The 19,424-nt window shown below is 35.9% G+C and overlaps 1 protein-coding gene across 4 annotated transcripts in view; it reads left to right on the top strand.

The window, feature by feature from the left end:
- The window catches only part of LOC127526682 (cadherin-related family member 4-like), a 109,093-nt gene that overhangs the window by 21,292 nt on the left and 68,377 nt on the right, over positions 1-19,424 (top strand). For all 4 annotated transcript variants that reach the window (XM_051922815.1, XM_051922811.1, XM_051922817.1 and 1 more), the window contains 5 exons: positions 7,765-7,868; positions 9,572-9,720; positions 10,190-10,375; positions 12,900-12,991; positions 17,774-17,887. In XM_051922815.1, the coding sequence (XP_051778775.1) occupies positions 7,765-7,868; positions 9,572-9,720; positions 10,190-10,375; positions 12,900-12,991; positions 17,774-17,887 (645 nt within the window). The remainder of the gene's footprint in view (positions 1-7,764; positions 7,869-9,571; positions 9,721-10,189; positions 10,376-12,899; positions 12,992-17,773; positions 17,888-19,424) is intronic.

Raw genomic sequence — 19,424 nt, 5'->3', positions numbered from 1 at the left:
GAAATTCTAATAGGTGGAAAGAAAATGTATGTTAAGAGGTAATGCTCCATAAATGATTTAAGAGGCAAGGGAAATTGATCAACTCAATAGGGGACAGAAAAGGTAAAATACATCATCCTGTCCTGACTAAAGGCATCAGGGAAACTCATTACACTGTGGCCAATGCAAAGTGTACTCGATTAAACCAATAGACTTACAGTTTCTAAGTTAGTTACTCAAAGGGGAAGTCTGGGATTGGTTTTCTATTTGTTAATTTAGTAAATGAGTACTCCTTGTTACTTCCATCTCTTGAATTTTATTGGCTAATAAAATACTTTTTAAAGAATTTTGTCCTTCTTGACATTCACTCATTCTGAATTCCGTGATAACTCCAGAATGGCCCATATTATTCACAACTGGTAAATAGAGATGCTGAGCTGTCAATTGATCTTCACTTGGTGTGGTGCTGATCTGACTTTTACAGAAGGAATGGCATGGATGACCCACATGAGTAGAATAGGTATCCTAGAAACACTTTGTGGATGCCTCTGTTAGGAATCAGTACAAACCTTACTCAAAGAAAAACCTTTTGAACATCTTGGAATTTTAAGTAAAAAAAAAAGAGGTTCAATACATCTTGCCTTAGTGGTGAAAACAGCTGTGATCAACATGGTGGCTGCTATGTTATTACATTTTTTAAAGAAGACAAAATATTTACTCTGAGCTACTTCATAAATATGAAAAAGCAAAAGAATGCAAACTTAACTTTTAACAGTGAATATGAATATGGTGAGGTTTCTACAGTCCTACTGTAAAAATGGCTTAAATTCAAGAATGTAAAGTAGCAGAAATTGTTCACTTAAAAACTGAGGTGTGAAAGATGAAAAGCTGACAGTCATCTGGCAGCAAAAGACAGTTAAAAGAAATTGCATAAAAGGGGATCAGTCATTTACCAGTAAATCACAATGCAGCCCTGCATTTGCTTCTTTTGCCCTGAAATGTTTACCACAGAGGACAGTACATCATTAATTAATTATGTCAATGTTTAAGAACCAAAACACTATAATATGTCAAAAGGCTGTGTAATAATATCTGTCAAAGAACACATTTGCTCTCCAAATACTGAACTACACATGATACTTTGGTTTTCATACATACTGTCTGCTGTGTAATTTTAAATAGGTTTCTGATATAGTGCTTTCTGTTAGGCAATGTGCAGAAAGGCAGATACAGCTGGAACAATTGGTGAAACCACACAAAAACCGGGAGCCAAATCACTGAGCTCATTTAAACTCTTGAAAGGCACATGTCAGTTCACGTGAACTAGATTAGATTTTGCCACACTACTATCAGAATGTTAATATTAATTAGTAGATGGAACAACATACTTGACCAAAATTATAGAAACGTCTCTGAAGCCTACAAATCCTGCCTCAGAGCAGCACTTGGTGCATCTTAGTATGTGTTATTTACTTGTTACCAAAAGTACAGGCAGGAACTGAAAGAAGAAAAAAAACAACTGTTTGTAGAATGTAGAATGCACTGAAAGTATCACAGAGCTTCTAGAGTGCTTCTACCGTATTGACTGGGATGTGCTAACATCTACTCAGACACTAAATGAGTCCAGTTATACAGTTAGTAAATATGTTAACTGCAATAATTACTAAGGAGAAAACTACCAAACATGATCAAAATATTAAGCCTTGGATTGCAAAATGCAATAAAGCACTTTTTTTGGTAAAACAATATATTGTATAGAAAATTTAGGGAAAACGTTTGATGTTTTATCCCAAATATTGGTACACTAGTTTATTAAACCACATAAAATGATGTACAGACAAAAAATGAAAAACCAAGAGGTGGTTTAATCATAAAGATCCAAAGCTGGTTTGGGAAGGTATGAATACTACAATATGACAAAACTTGTTGGTTAAAAAAAAAAAAAGGTGACCCCTTGCATCAGTGACACGCACAGATGTTTTAGTAGGAAGTGGCTCAAAAGAGAAGGCGATACTTTACAGAACAGGATTTGTTAAAATTATAATCTTGGATACAAATTACTGTCCACTTTTATTTCCGTTTTTAATTTCACTTCATTTTCAGGGTAACTTCCGGGCCATTGTCAGAAAAATGTTTGTTCACAATTGTTGATTATGTCAGATTGCCAGAAAAGAAACTCCACCACCTCTATTGCATATATATTTTATTTTCCTAACATAACACATCTTAGCAAGACAACAGAGCAAATACAAGTATTCCCATCTAGTTACATGAAATACCAAAATTGACTAACAGAATTTACATTATAGCACATCAAAGATATGTTTGTCTCCAAAATGTGCCTATTGTGGATCAGGTCATTCAGAAAGCCACTAGACTTGGTCATGTGATGCAATATAAAACCGTTATTGCCTCCTGCCCACTTGTGCTGAAGGATAGGATAAATAAAAAGAAAACAGAACCAAATCTAAAAATAATAACATGTTCAATCTTTCAAACAGGACAATTAAATTACTACTGTACAGAAATTCATCCCTCAAAAACTACATTACATGTAATCATGCTAATTCGACCTTGCAAATTTAACTAGAATAATAAAAATGAGTAAGAGTTCAATATTGCTTGGCAGTCATTTCAACATTGACATGTTATTTGCTTATTATACTGTATGAAGTGGCTTTATTTCATCATAATGTTATTACATTTACTGTTATTTCCATAAAAGTGTTTTTTCTTATAAAAATGATTTTGATATGGGATCTTTTGCTAAAATTACCTTAAAAAAGAAAAAAATAACCTACTTACTGCATTCTGACTCTTTACTAGAACATATGCCAGAAACGATATGTGCAAGTCAGAGTCTCATTCTAGACTGTCAATGAGAAAGAACAATAAAACACATTTACACACATCCAGGGCCGCATTTTCCTATAGGCTAACTAGGCTTCAGCCTAGGGCCTCAAGATCAAGAGGGGCCTACATTCAAATTGTTAGCAAAATTTTATTATCTCTCATGTAATTTACAAACTTAAAAATGGAAGGTGAAAGGGCCTCATAAGTGGAATAGCCTAGGGCCTCTTTTCATATAAATCCGGCCCTGCACACATCAGAGTATGTCTAGAGTCACCTGTAAAAAACAATATATGTATGCTTTTGAACTGTGGGAACAAATTCCGGGGTAAATTCTTTCACTTTAATTTCATGCTCTACTGTAACTCTAACTCGGAGGTATTGTCGTTATTTCAGATAAGGAAGATAGATCATGGCGACGTTTTGCATATTAATTAGAACATTAAAGTAAGAACGTCACTGCACTCCTGTACACTTGACAATAAAATGACAAGCAAACTTACTGTTACCTAAAAACGGGCTTCATTTATAATTGGGTTAAAATTGTTCAAACCCGTTCCAAAGTGTTTAAGTGTGCGAGTGACATCACTTTTTGCTGTTAAATCCCTCAATTGGGCGCATTTACGTGTGTCTCAATTAGGGAAAATGGGTAATTGGCCTCGGAGAAACCTGATTCTGCAAGTAAATTCTCTGCAAGTAATCCTGTTATGTGGCCATGTACAGTATAACCTTAACAGACTTACAATTAAGGATTTCGTAGTCTGTGCATTTCCGTTGCACTACGTCGGCCTACGCATATACTGTATTTTGCTTTGCAAACGGCTTCAGCGACCACAGGTGCAAATATACACAAAATACATTTCCAGAGGCAAATGTTCTGGCGATGGCATTCTCGTTTTCTTCTTGTGCCTTAATCAGAACTTCAGAAATCGTTACATTTATTCTGATGAGCTGAAGGTACGCTATACTCAGCAACACAATCTTGAAAGCAGTACGTTAATATGTTAAAATTAGCGTGCATTACGTAGTCCTATTATCTTTTAAACTAACAATACTTAAGTAAAAATACCTGCATTATTATTATTCCAGCAGCTCTGGGTGTAAGGCAAAAAGCGCACGTTCCGGATCATATTGGGCGCAATCTCACAGCCAAGAAGAAGAGTGTGCGAAATGCAATCCGGTAACAGAAACCTACTGTATAAATAAAGCATCTGTTTGACTAAACATTTTTATAAAACAAGAAACTTGTCAAATTAGGACATGCCTATTTTCCGATTCCTGCAGGCCGATGACGTTTAACTTTTTTTTTGTTTGTTTGTTTTTTGCGCAGTTTAAAGAAGCGTATTTTACACAAACAAGAACCACAGAAGATTACTTGTGGGGATTTTTAAGCAACCAAGCTTCTGCCTTTACTAAGTTATTCACCTTAATCAGGTTATGTGTGTGCATGTAAATGGATTGTGGCAGACATCAGATTAGTTTACTATGAGGACTTGATTGTCACTGCCTCACGTGAAGTTTACAGCCACCGCCACTATCATAAGTAACGTCCTCAGAAACTGGTTAAGCACCAGGCCTGTGAAAAAGAAGCCATCTCAGTGGTGCCATGATTTGTAATCAAAAGATCTTTTTCTGATTTCTCACCTGTGAATTGTTCATCTCACATGAGGATATGCAAGACACTGTTGACATAAGCTATGTTATGAAACACAAGTCCCTTTTTAACGTGTCAGTCAGTACCTCTACAATAAAAACATTTTAGTTCATTCCAATTAGCTGTCCAGACTTGACTTTTGCCTTTTCACACGCGGGAAGCAGCAACTTTTAGTATCAGTTTTCAGGAGGTGCGTGCTTGGCACTGACCCGAAATAAAGATAACAAAGTTATAAAGATACGAATACAGTAAAAATAAAAAAGATACATTTTGATCTACACGTATATGTTTAACTGATATTATACTTTAATTAAAATAAAAAGAAATAATCTTGCCTTGTGTTCCTGGCACACCTTTTTAGGCGTGACTGCTCAGGTCTTAAAACGTTTGGCTTCTGATGTGTAAAACAAATCTTAATTTGGACTGCAGTTTTGCAGGTGATGCAACCATTATTTTTACAATTTGTACTGTTAGAAGAACACTTGATAATGACAGTTGAAGGATTTCGCAGTACTTAAACAGAATATGTTTAAACCGGGTTTATAATTCACACAACGCTACTGCTACGCAAGCGGTACACACCTCATTAAGCGTTTTGCCCTGGGTTGGGAGCATGCGCTGATAGCACGTTGCCGCACCTCAGCTGCTTTTCATAATTACCAGCTGATCTAACGCATAATTGTCCATCTTTCACAATAAAAGACCTGAAAAGCGCTCCACTCGTAGTCTGATGATAACTTGACTGGTATACTTTTTAAGCAGTACGGTAGATAACCTTAGGCGTTTCCCCACATACTGTAAGGAACTTTGTTGTCAGGAACTAATGAGTTCCCATATGACGTACGCCCAGGGTTGCCAGACGTGCTGATCTGAGTGGGACTGTCCCGAGTTAAACAGGCAAATCCCGATTGAACAAAAACTGTATGTAGAAAAAAAATCTTATTTAAATCTTTATATTGTGGCGGACGGCCAGAATGCCCAAAGAGGAGAAAGATGGGGGAAAGCATCTACGAAGAGACACTGCCTCCCCCAAGACGCCACATGTCCCTTCAGCACAGCAGTAACCCAGGTTCCCGCAGGGCACCATGGGATTTGGAGTTTGGCTGTTCAGCAGTGCTATATGTAGTGGGTGCCGCCAGGGGACGCTGCAGAGGGACTTGGAGACTCATATCTTTTCCATAGCCCGGAAGTACTATCAAATCATAGGGACAGAAGTTCCTAAGTGCTTCAGAGGTGACAGAAAACTCAACTTCTCCAGCTGATCAGTAGACTATATAAAGGACTGTTGGAGACCCAGCAAGTGAGCCGGAGTTGGGAGGTAGTAGGACAGAGCTTGCTGGGAGGTGTGGAAGAGAGATTTGTGCTGGTTGATGGTATTTGTTATTATTGTATTGCCTGTTTATGGTTGTGGAGGTTCTTCAGGGCACTACAACAATAAGAAAATAATTAAAAACCTTCTTGGTGATTTTTCCCCGTGTTCAGTGTGTCTGTCTGTTGGGTTGAAAGAGGCAACAGCAACCTCTAGCGTCTGACAATATTGACGATCTAGTTAAAGAGGCTCAATAAATTTTTGTAAACATACTGGCGTACCACCTTTTAATGAATAAGATTTGAAACTGTCAGCTGAATTCAAGTGTTTGAATCCTGGTTCACTGGTTCCTGATAAAGTTCCTGCAGTGGAAAAGCACCCTAAGGTACTTTGTAGCCAGGGTGGAAATATATGCAGGTTTTATGTCAAACTGGGCTGATTTGGAAACAGTAGGAGGAACCAGACCTTGGCCACCTGAGTAATGTGTGCCTTTCAGGTCCAGACCCAGGATGGCACAATATGTTACTTGGTTTAGACCAACCTCGAGATCAAACGTACCCAATACAGAAAAGTAAGGAAAACTACTTTATTATAAAAGTAAAATATAAGTATATAAAAAGTATATAAAAGTGCGTAAACTTTTTGAACGTCCCTTGTATAAATTCAACACAAATTTAAGCTTACACGTTACATGTATACAGCACTGTACACAGAAGCATGTAAGCATAAAAGTTATTTATCCAGTCCAATATTAGCGTCTTCTATGCACAGGTGGCAGGACGTGCTGTTATGGCTATTTCAAATTAACCACCAATTTCCTTACTATGCAAGCAGCAATCTTGTCATCTTAAATAATAATACCTACTCTTTAGTTGATAAACCTAATCCCTGTATCAGAGCACTGTTTCTGAATTTGTCTTCAGCATTCAACACTATCTAGCCTGAAATAATGACTGAGAACACAAGTTTTTAAATGTAATAAAAAAAAGGGGCATAGCAGCACTAGAAAAGGTCCAGAGAAGAGCGACTAGGCTGATTCCAGGGCCACAGGGGATGAATTATGAGGAAAATTTAAAAGAGCTGAGCCTTTACAGTTTAAGCAAAAGAAGATTAAGAGGTGACATGATTGAAGTGTTTAAAATTATGAAGGGAATTAGTACAGTGGATCGAGACTGTTATTTTAAAATGAGTTCATCAAGAACACGGGGACACAGTTGGAAACTTGTTAAGGGCAAATATCACACAAACATTAGGAAGTTTTTCTTTACACAAAGAACGATAGACACTTGGAATAAGCTACCAAGTAGTGTGGTAGACAGTAAGACGTTGGGGACTTTCAAAACTCGATTTGATGTTTTTTTGGAAGAAATAAGATAGGACTGGCGAGCTTTGTTGGGTTGAATGGCCTGTTCTCGTCTAGAGTGTTCTAATGTTCTAATGAGAGACGCCTATTGCGTGAAGCACTTACCTTCGGTAAAGCAAAGAGGATGGTCACTTTAAAGAAACTGCTCCAGAAATTCTTTATTTTTCAGTGTAATATGACTATGTAACAAAAAGGCACTGGATGTACAGCTTTAACTTAGTTATAGTAAAGTTTTAGGGATGAATAAGTATAGTGAATATGTTTAAGCGACAAGTATTATCAAACTTTTAGAAATATGTATTAATTTTTTTTATTTCTTTTACTGAGCTTTTAAATATGTGATCTGTTTGTGCTTTTGGTTTTGTGTGAGTGTATGCTACTGGGAAAGTCAATTTTATGTTTTCTCATATAAACATGACTATATAATAGTTTAAGGTTTTTAATATACTCTGCTACAGGCCTCTGCCATTTCAATTGTTTATGTTGTTTATTTATAGTAAAAATGACTTATTTGATAATGTAGTGTGGTGATTCAAATTTTATTTATTACTTTAATGGAGCTTTTCAATTCACTAATTTGAAAAACATTCTGTTATCTCTCTCTTCCAGAGATTTCTGTTGAAGATGCAAGTGAATGACACTGGGTCTCTTTCCTGTGAAGGGACAGTGGAAATAATCATTAATAACCTAAATGATGAAGTGCCAGTATTTACGTAAGGAGAAACAAAAGTTTAATAAGAGATATGACCTTTGTATTGTGTACCTATGTATGGAAATGCATTCAGGTGGTCTTTTATAAGAATACTGACATATCAGTTCTAAATTCTCAACATAACACAATAACATGCTTAGAACTGTAAGAGTTACAAAAACTAAAATTAAACATTGCTATTTTAATTAAAAAAACTATTTTGTATGTCAGAGAAATAGACTGATGAATGGATCACCTAACCTCTTTTGCTAGTAAAAAACTATATTACTCATATTACTTTATAAATTGTACTGTATTCTACACTCAAGGAGATGCCTAATATTAAGCAAAAAAAATCAAAACTCCCAAAAATGGTAAACTTCTTATATATTTTATACAGATACTGTGTTGGCTGGGATTGGCTCCAACAGACCCCCGTGACCCTGTGTTAAGATTTAGAGGGTTGGATAATGGATGGATGGATGCTTTCATCTGGAATAATTTATACGCCAATTTGCTTCTGTTTTGTAGTTTGGGTTTAATCTGTACAGAAAAACCTTTTATTTGATCACAATGTTTTCACTTGTCACGTGTGCATAGTCCCAGTCACATTTGTTGTTCTCACTTGAATCCAAGCCTTTCTAATGATTATCAAAGGCAAACAGCCTCACAATTTATTTTAACTTTGGGCAACATAGAGCTGTGAGAGATGATATGATCATTACCATTTGGTAACTATAAACAGGTAAAGACACTGTTAATGTTATATCCTGTAAGCATTTCCTTTTGAAAGTATACTTTCTGAACATTGATAAAATATTCATATTAACATAATTAAAGAAAGGGGCCTCCTAAAATTGTTAATTGTTTTTTTTATCAAACATGAAATATCTTTTTGAGTTAGTATAACAAACGGGTGAAGTTAAAATAATCGTGGTAATAATAATAATAAAAATACTGAAAGAATCTCTTTGAGTCATCTTTCGCCTTATCTGCTATATTCCTCTCCAACTGCCCTTTAACCTCCCTAATATCCTTCTTAATGGTTGTTTTCACGTTCTCATACACCATACACCCTGCAGTAAGCCCTTTAACAAGATCGTCAACTATTTTTTCAGCTGTGTAGTAGAAGCCACTGCTGGTAATTTTTGGATTTCTGAAGTATGCCTCACAGCCATATTGTCTCAGGGAGTACAGCAGTTGAGAGGAGGCGGTCAAACTCAGTAATTCCTTAGCAAAGATGGCATGTACAGTATCTGCCAAGGGATCAGTTGTCAGTTGTCATGCCATCATTATTCTTTTTCCAACTCTATGAGGTACTGCATCATTATAAAAATTGTATCATAAGGTTGACATACTGTGCATACCCATAGTTCATCTTATTTTAAATTAGTTTAAACTATTTGTATTTTATTATTTAAATTACTGTAATATAGCTTTATTGTCCTGTTATTCTAAAATGTAAAATAGGTAATAGAGCATTATGCATTTTAGTGACTTTTCCATTAACAGATCAGTTCAGTGCAAGTTCTGACTTATGCATACACTCGTGTTACACACTTCCACAAGAACAGAACTCTTTCATAATCCAAGGCCTGCTTTATATGTCATCATTTGGTGATATTTAAGTCAAGTAGTCCAGAAGGGAATCTATTGTAAACAAATAAATGTAGTCCTGAATTAACAACTGATAATTTAAGACAGTTTCTTATTTGAACCTTGCAGACACTTCCCATCGGATACTCTGAATGTTTCTGAAACCACACTTTCTGGAACTGTATTAAATACTGTGGTTGCAACTGACAGAGACGGCGATGTGGTAACATTCAGTTTATATAATCCAACTGGTCAGGTGGTCTTTGGCCTGGATAACAGTATGTTGTTTTTTATTGATAAACCTGTTTTATTATTTTTTTACTTAAATATTTTTAACCCATCAACTGCATTATATGAAACTTGCTAGATACTGTGCATGGTAAGAACACACATAAAAAGGCCATCTTACCAAATGCACATGTAAAATAATTATTGTACAATAAATGACAGCACTTTTAGACCATTTATGGTAACTGTTGTTTTTGAGTTAATTGATAGATATTTGTTTGCAAACATACTTTTCTATTCTGAAGTATCCCCTATAAATGTAAAATACAACAGAGTGAGAAGGCTATTAGATTGTTTAGTCTTTTATTGTTTAAATACTTGTGCTACTCAGAATGATCTATGAACATGATCTAATTTTAAGACTAAATTATAATTGCAATACTGCAGTGTTCATTAACATTTTGTTACAGATTTGTTATTGAGTTGGAAATATATGTATTTATATTTTATTTAATGCAGGAAGTGGTGACATCATTTTACTTCAGCCTTTGAGTTTTGATGATCCTGACAAACCCAAGCAGTATTTACTTCCAATTTTGGGATATGATAACCAGTTTGTTCACACAAGTACCTACACGGTAACTGTAAATGTGCAAAACGTAAATAATCCACCTTCATGTGATCCTGATTTTTCATCTGCTTCTGGTGGGTACTTTATAGTTTTCTGTTTTCAAATATAAGCTGAACTGTCATGATAGTTTTTCTGTGTTTATTCCTTTGTTTAATGGGTGTTCATTTTTAAAGGGCAGATATTTCACAGATGTAATGCATTTGAAGCCATAATTTATAACATGACTTTCTGAAATCTGATTAATCTAATTCAGGATCACATGAAAGGCAGTGAGCATCCCTGGACAGCTCAATCATATCCAAACTGACACAAACACAATTTAAAACCATGTTATCCTAACACAATTATTAATGAGGCTGAGGGAGGAAAGCCCATAAAAACACTGGGAAAGCCTACATACATCACACAAAAATCAGGCATGGGATACACACTCAGGACATTGGATCAGTGAGACAGCTGCGTCAAACTCTGTGTCACCATGCTGCCTAAAGTGGATGCATATTTCATCAGAATTCAAAGATTACAGATGTTACCATATGTAGCATTTAAAGTTATCTTAAAAGAAATGTGTACCAAAGGCTGAACAAATTTAAGGGACTGATGCTAGCTCAGGTGGCCACATCTGCTTCAGTTTTACACGTTGTAATTGTCTTGGATGACATGTTGTATTTAGTAATTTTGTGTACCATTGTACCAAAAGGCCTAATTCCATGCAGTAGACATGAAAATAATGCAAATGTTAATTTTAATTGGTGTTTTTTGCTCTTACAAATATAGAGAAAATGTCATTAAATATTCTTTTGATTTTGGTCTTTTCTGTGTACTACCTTATTTTTGTGCACATGTGACACTAAAGTCTAACATGACAAATAGCGACACTTTCTACTCCTCTCTAACTATTGTCAGAGAATGACATGGCGCAGTCATTTTCACAGCATGATCAATTAAAAAAAATCTAGTAAGTATGACATATTATATTTTTGATCATTTATATTTTAATTTTTTACTCTGTTACCCTGTAAAACAAGACAAACAACAAGATAATGATTTGGGGAGTTTCCATTTAGGTGGATAAATATTGATAAATTGGATTGACAGGGTTCATCAATTAGAAAAGGTTGTTTCTGCTGAAAAGTGGTATCTCATACAGGTGCAATTTCACTGACTTCCATGTTGATCTGTTATTAAATGGTGGCAGAGGTGGAAGGGACAGGGCTTCCAGCTTCGTAGAGGAAGTGTTATCACTGTTCCTCCAGCCATTCCTGATCAAGTCTGCAGGTAAAAAATGAGAAGGAGTCAGGAATTGTGCTGTGTTTCATGTTGGAGTAGGCATAACAGTCTTAGCAAATCCCTCCTAACCGTACCTGTCTGACATTCATTTACTCCAAAGCAGGCTCTCAGGGGCTGGAGCCTATCCAAGCAGCACATGCATGAATTATCACTGATTAGGATGCCAGGTGACTGCAAAGAATACCTACCTTCACATGTACAAGGCCGATTTAGACACTACAACATAATCAAACCTAAAACTGGAAATATGTGCTGATTCAACGGAGGCAGTGACTTGGCAAGGGTTTATACTCTAGAGTTGCAAGGCTGCAGCACTAACCCCTGTGTCATAATGATGAGCTATCCTACTAATTTTCATTGTTATTTTGTGTACAGCTTGTTCCTTGGAGATAGCTGTTTCATAGTTACTCTGAACTTGCTGAGCCACACTCTACCAATACTCGGGTTTCTAAGTTCAGATAAGTTTCATTCTCCTATTTAAAGTAAGATAGATTCATAATTTCTTTATTTAGTTCTGTGTCATAATACAACTAGAAACAACAAACTACCAAGTGATGCTATTCTAAAACATTTATTATAATAAAGCACGGCTCTATCAGTATGGTTTTTGCATAAATGGTTTGACTGAAAACAGTTTTCATATTACTCCTTAATCTCTTACACTTTCAGTAGCTGCTGTCAGCTAAGAAGTGCCAAATGAAATTTTATAATTTCTGGTGCCTTCACATAACATGTAATGTTGTTTGCATCTCTGGCAGTGACTTAGAGGTTTGTAACATTAACACTCAGTGCACTCATTCTGTCTTGAATATGGAGAATGAAGAGGGTATTCTGAAGTGAGCCTGGATTTCATTTTCAGATTGCTCCAGCCCTAGTGAGCAGGGGTAAACTGGGGGGCTTCCTGTAAACTTCTACTCATTTGGCAGCAGCAGGCAATTGTGGGGTTTCATTGCTGAAGGTATGAGTAGTATATGTTGGCAGTGCATTCTGATATTGTGCATGTAGTACTATACATAGCATGAGTCAAAGAAGAGGCTATAAATCTGTATTTATTGTGTACAGTAAATTACATATTTAACAACTGTACACCTATGTATCCACCATAGGGAATGCAAAGGTAGTGACAGAATCTCATTTAAAAACCAGGAATCTTTACAACAAAGTAAATATAGAGGTATAGAATAATGTACAGAATTAATCATTTCATCATTAATTCTTTTTAACATTTGAAGTATTTTGAACTTTAAACTTTGATTTCTCATTGAGTTCTTGTTTAATAAATGTACAAATATTGTTTCTAAACATCAGGTGTTACAACGTCTATTCCAGAAAACTTCCCAATATTTTCTTCTGTTTATATGATACTTGCAAAAGACCCAGACCCAGGAGACACAGTTCATGTAAGTTGTTCAAGGGTTTTGTCAATTTTCATTTTTTTTGGATTTACTGAATATATTCTAAGTTAACTTTCGGAATAACCATAAACATTAAGCCAGTGCTATATGGTGGCAAATAATACATTCAGAACATTTTTGCTTTATATGTGTCTTTTGTAATGATATTTTATACAGCAATTATCACAGAAAATAAGTTTTGATTGATTGATTGGTTGGTTGATGCTAATCTATAACTTTAAAAGCTGGTCCATATCAGAGTTGTCGTTAAAGGTTTTTTAATTATTTAGTACTAACAGAAGTGTAGTGTTTCATAAAATAAAAACAAACAAATCAAAGAGCATCATAAGAAAATTCGAATGCTTCTTGTTCACAGAAGCATGTATACTTGTCATAACTAGTGTTATGGGCAATATTTAAAAACAGTTCGCTTTGCTCTTGTAAACTGGCATAATGTATCATAAAAATTTTAATATTAATGTATTTAAAAATCAAGGAAAAATATATATTTCACCATTGTATCTTCATTATTGAACTTTGGGGCAAAACCTTCCATTTGTCATTCCAATCCAGTGCTTTAGAGATTCAGTAAATAATGTTTTTGCTAAATTACTTTCAGTTTCATTACATAATAATAGACTTTATTTAACTTTATTTTTAATCTAAAGATGGACCTATGCTTCTGAACATACAATAATAGCATTCTAACACAAGTTAAGCTATTCAGAATATAAAACTAACTAAATGTTAGAGTGCGTATGCACATTTCTTTTTATACGTAATACATCCATCCATTATCTAACCTGCTATATCCTAACTACAGGGTCACGGGAGTCTGCTGGAGCCAATCCCAGCCAACACAGGGCGCAAGGCAGGAAATAAACCCCGGGCAGGGCGCCAGCCCATCACAGTACATAATACATAATACTGTAAATTTTTGAGGACTTAACCATTCATATTTTCATCAACTTTGAATCAAGCTTGAATTCTGGAATATAAAATAAAAAATACATATAAATCAACGAGAAAGGACTGAAACCAAGGAATTACACATTTTAAACTGATAGATAGATAGATAGATAGATAGATAGATAGATAGATAGATAGATAGATAGATAGATAGATAGATAGATAGATAGATAGATAGATAGATAGATAGAATTTGTCTTTTTACTAAAGCTAAATTCCTAAACTACTAAAGCTAAATACAGACATGTTACACTATGTACAGTACAAATATTTTGACTATAAATAAATGTTTCAAGTTCTTGCTTGTAGTTCGTCAAAGGCATGCTCATTTTGACTAATATTTTTAAACTAAATTACAACCAGCTTTGGTTAGTAACCCAGAACACATTGCATTTTCAAAGTTAGTGTGTATGTGCTGATACAGAAGGAGGAACAGGTTTCAAAATAAAATAAAACATGAAGAAACTACGGGTAGGTGCACAAAATAATCAAAAAAGTTGTTTTTTTAAACAACGTTATTTCTGGTTTTTTTTCTTTTCAGTTTACCTCTACAATTTAATATCTACATAAGTTTATTTATAGAAGGGAAAAAAGGGATGCATTGCATGAGTGACAGGACAACATAATTTCCAAGCAAATTCTACAGACAAGCTGTCATGCATTCAACATCAGCAAAGTATAACTATAACACAGTATTTTGATGAAAAGTACATCAACTAGATAAGCTGAAACTAAAAATGACAAGAGTCAACAACTGTAATGAATGCTACAAAAACACAAGATGAAAATAATGCAGAGAAATGGATAAGCAGAGTGAAGCACGTATCTTTCAGGGTATAATTACTCTTTTGATATAAGAAGAAAAGAACTGACATAGCCAAAACTGGCTGATTAAATTGGACATCAAACAGAGATATTGGTTAAATCGGCCCCTGATAATTAAGCTATTTTGAATATTTACCACAGGGTTTCTTATTTCCGGTAATGTATTGCTTATTTAACATAGTCAAAAAGAAATAAATATGTCAAAACAAGAACCAGGCAATGTGTGAAATGGCACCCCTTACTCACCCCTCTCACACTGTCCCATGTATGCTGCATACCCCAAAACCACAGCTAACCACCTGGTGACTGCAGCTCAAGTCTCTGCGTATAAATGGCTTAACTTTGGAAGCAGAAGAACCCAGTTTTGAGTGCAGTCAATAGATTAAACCATTTTGGGTAATAAATGTAGGGAGTGTTTTACATCTCGTGGAACAAAAGTAAAACTAGGCCTTTTCATAACAGAAGTATTGTGAGCTATTTAAAAAAGACAAATCAGTGGATACATGTGTATAAAAATATGTAATCACTTAATATGTATATAAAAATTGACAATATAAAAATGTAGCGACTGCAAGTTTGCATAATTTGTAGTTAATATTGGTTGTGTGGAGTTCCTTTAAAAACAAAAGCAGTAACCAGTTTGCAGTAAAGTCATTAATAAACTATTTCTGGAAAGCTGATTATGCCAAGCTGGTTCTTGAAGACAATTCAGAAAGAAATTACTTAACTGAAAAATTAGACATTCATGATATTTACATTCGTCAGCACTATTTCAGAGACATTTATTTTTTAAATTTTATTTGTTTAATCATTTTGACCCTAGCAAAAGTGTCTTCCTCACTTGATTTGGACACAAATTCTGTTTCACTGGGGAGCCTTCTCAATGGAATGTAAATTCTGTTACTGTGTCCGTATTAAGTCAAGTTGTTTGGCTTAATGGTGCCACTAAAATGACAGAAGAACAGTTCTGAATTCCCTGTTCATCATGTATTGTATCGATGGTATGGATTGGGGACTGATGATGAAGGCACTATATCTATCTATCTATCTATCTATCTATATATATATATATATATATATATATATATATATATATATATATATATATATATATATATATATATATATATATGAAATAGTTTACTGTCAAATAAATGCAAAGAGTATGCGACATGTGTTTCACCCTCATTATGGGCTCATCAGGCGTACACACTCCACTGCACTCCCTCTCGGGAATCGAACCTCGGACGTCAACGCCAGAGGCGATGCCCCTAACATTGCGCCACGGCGTGTGGTTCGTTTATTTGACAGCATGTAGATCGGGGTAATTACATTCACGGCATTCGTAGTCTGTGTCACAATCTGATTGTATGGGTGATTACCTTCCAGGTAACGCTTGTGGTTGGCCAGCAATCTGCTAACATCCGCCACGGTGCCCTCAGTTTGTGAGGAGCAGATCATAGAATGGTTGAAATAGTTTACTGTCAAATAAATGCAAAGAGTACGCAACACGTGTTTCGCCCTCATTCTGGGCTCATCAGGCGTACACACTCCACTGCACTCCCTCTCTGAAATCGAACCTCAGACGTCAGCGCCAGAGGCGATGCCCCTAACGTTGCGCCACGGCGTGTGGTTCGTTTATTTGACAGCATGTAGATCGGGGTAATTACATTCACGGCATTCATAGTCTGTGTCACAATCTGATTGTATGGCCACAATATATATTGTCTGCCACAATATATATATATATATATATATTTATATATATATATATGTGTGTGTGTGTGTGAGATGTTATAGTGTGAAAATATTTGATACTCTTGTAATAAATTTCATATTATTTTCATTTTTATGCAGATGATATTCAACTCTACTTCAATGTTAAAAGTGGAACTTCATCAGAGCTTTCTCAGCTCACAACCTGCCTTAGTGAAATTAAAACCTGGATGGAGCAGAACTCTTTAAAATTAAATTGCAATAAAACTGAACTCCTGCAAATTTGGACTAAAATGCAACTTATAAAATGAGCTCCTTCCCAGTCCATCTTGGCAGTGATCTCATCAGACCTGCCTCTACTGTAAAAAATCTTGGTTTCATTTTTGATTCCTCCCTCTCTTATTCCACCCACATAAATCACATTAAGAAACTTTTTTACTTTCACCTCCGTAACATATCCTGTGTTCGCTCCTTCCTCTCCTTATCTAATGCTGAGAAACTTGTCCATGCTTTTATCACATCCCGCATCGATTATTGTAATTTCCTACTGGTAGGTGCCCCTTCTAATCTTATATCACAGCTCCAGCTTATTCAAAACTCAGCTGCAAGAGTCCTTACTCGAACCAGCAGCAGCGAGCACATCATACCCATCCTGCTCCGTCTCCACTGGCTCCCTGTGTCTTACAGAATCGAATATAAAATCCTACTAATAACCTACAAAGCCTTAAATAACCTCACACCAAACTACATCAGTGACCTCCTCCATCACTATGTGCCTGCCCGCCCACTAAGGTCCTCTGATTCTGGTAATCTTGTTGTGCCCCTCACTAATCTACACTCCATGGGTGACAGGGCCTTCAGCTGTATAGCGCCCAGACTCTGGAATGACTTACCGAGATTAATCAGGTCAGCTGACTCCATGAATTCTTTTAAAAAACAACTCAAAACTCATCTGTTCAGGAAGGCTTTTAGCTCTACTTGACTTTATTACACTTCTCTCAGTTTACTTCTCTGTCAAGATGCTAATGTAACCTGTGTGTGTGTGTGTGTGAGACCATCAATTATGTTGTCCGTTTTTTTTTTTCAGAATTCACTGTCTTAATCATCTTTATTTATTTATCTGGTTTGTACAATGCTATACAGTATACTGTATACGCTGCCGTTCTTTATTATATTCTGTAAGTACCTTGAGCATGGGAAAGGCGCTATATAAATAAAATGTATTATTATTATTATATTGTTAATTACTGATATGATATTAAATTTCATGTTTTGCAGTTTTCAGTGATAACAGCAGCACCACAAAATACAACTTACTACTTTGCTTTAGACACAACTGATGGAATAATAACCAGGACCTCAGCTCTTCTGGACTTTGAATCCAGCCCTGTGGTAATAATAAATGGATAATATCAACTATTATTGTAACTATTTTTTTATACTGTGGGCAAGTCAACAGATCATCACAGAGCACATCTGCACAAAACAGAAACAAATATTAAGAGTCAAAAAATTATTACAATCGCTCAGAGATGTGTCCCACAACTAAGTCACCCGAATTTAAAACAAATACACATGTTGGAAAAACAAGACGCCATATATTTGGTTGTTGAAAAGGATCTGGGGGCTATAAAACAACAGGGCTAATAATAGCCTGCACAACACTGCACAACAAAGTTTTTGCTTCTTGAACACAGTTGGGTGTTTCTTATAGATTTTTGGGTGCTGATCACAAATATCAAATCAAAATTTACCCATCACGTACCATTTCAGAGAAATCTTCAGTTTTGTCATGATTTTTTCTTATATTTGTATCCAAACATTTTCGCTCCCATAAGTGACTTATCAACAACGGTTTGTGCAGCCTGGGCATGTCCAGGCATGGAATCAGGCCAGGTTGGAAGCTGTTCTGTGGAAGTTGACATCCTGGGCATGCCTGGGCAGGTCTGAACGACCTGGACGCTGTCTCAGAATGCTATAAAGGTGGCTTGCATACACCGATCCTGCTCATTTGGTTAATATAGATAGTCAGTGTGTATGTATAGTATCAGTATAGTAAAGTATGGTATCTGTATCAATATAACAGTATGTAAGCTTGATGCTATAGACATTTTGGTGTCGGGCGATATGTCTCATCAATGTCGTAACAGCCACGATACATTCTGCTATATCTGTAGTGAATATACACTTGCGCTTCAGAGACGTTGGATGACTGCTCATGTGAAGAAAGCTTATCATCTGTATTTCGGCTGCAAAATTGGTGATCAAGACAAGGAATGGGTGTCTCACATTTGCTGTGCAACATGTGCTGTCAGTCTGAGAGCCTGGCTCAAAGGCACTCGAAAGACGATGCCATTTGCTGTTCCAATGATATGGCGAGAACAGAAAGACCATGTGACGGACTGTTACTTCTGTTTGACTGATGTATCTGGTTTCTCTGCCAAAAACAAGAAGTCAATTGAATATCCTAATCTGCCTTCAGCAATGACACCCGTGTCACATGACGACAGTCTTCCAATTCCGAAACCAACACAGGATTGGACCTTAGATGAACCCGATGAGGAAACTGCAATGCAGGGTACTGACAGTGACATTGACCCGAATTTTGAACCGTACGATCCACATCTGATAACACAGTCCGCAATGAACAATTTGGTCAGAAATTTGGGTCTGTCAAAAGTAAAAGCCGAGCTGCTGGGTTCGAGACTGCAGGAATGGTGTTTGCTGTCACCAGGTACGAAAATTTCTGTGTTTTGAGGCCGACATCATCAAATATCCAAATTTTTTGACAGTCTCTGTTTCTGATTTGACATTGAAGGAGTGTTCTCGGCCTTGGGTTGTGTTCACAACCCTGAAGAGTGGCATCTCTTCATTGATTCGTCAATGTTATGCCTGAAAGCTGTTCTGCTACACAATGGCAATGTTTATC

Source organism: Erpetoichthys calabaricus, chromosome 1 (genome assembly GCF_900747795.2).
Source record: "Erpetoichthys calabaricus chromosome 1, fErpCal1.3, whole genome shotgun sequence".
NCBI classification, from domain to species: Eukaryota; Metazoa; Chordata; class Cladistia; order Polypteriformes; family Polypteridae; genus Erpetoichthys; species Erpetoichthys calabaricus.
Note: the sequence above shows the minus strand (reverse complement) of the source record. Positions and strands in the feature narration are given on the sequence as shown.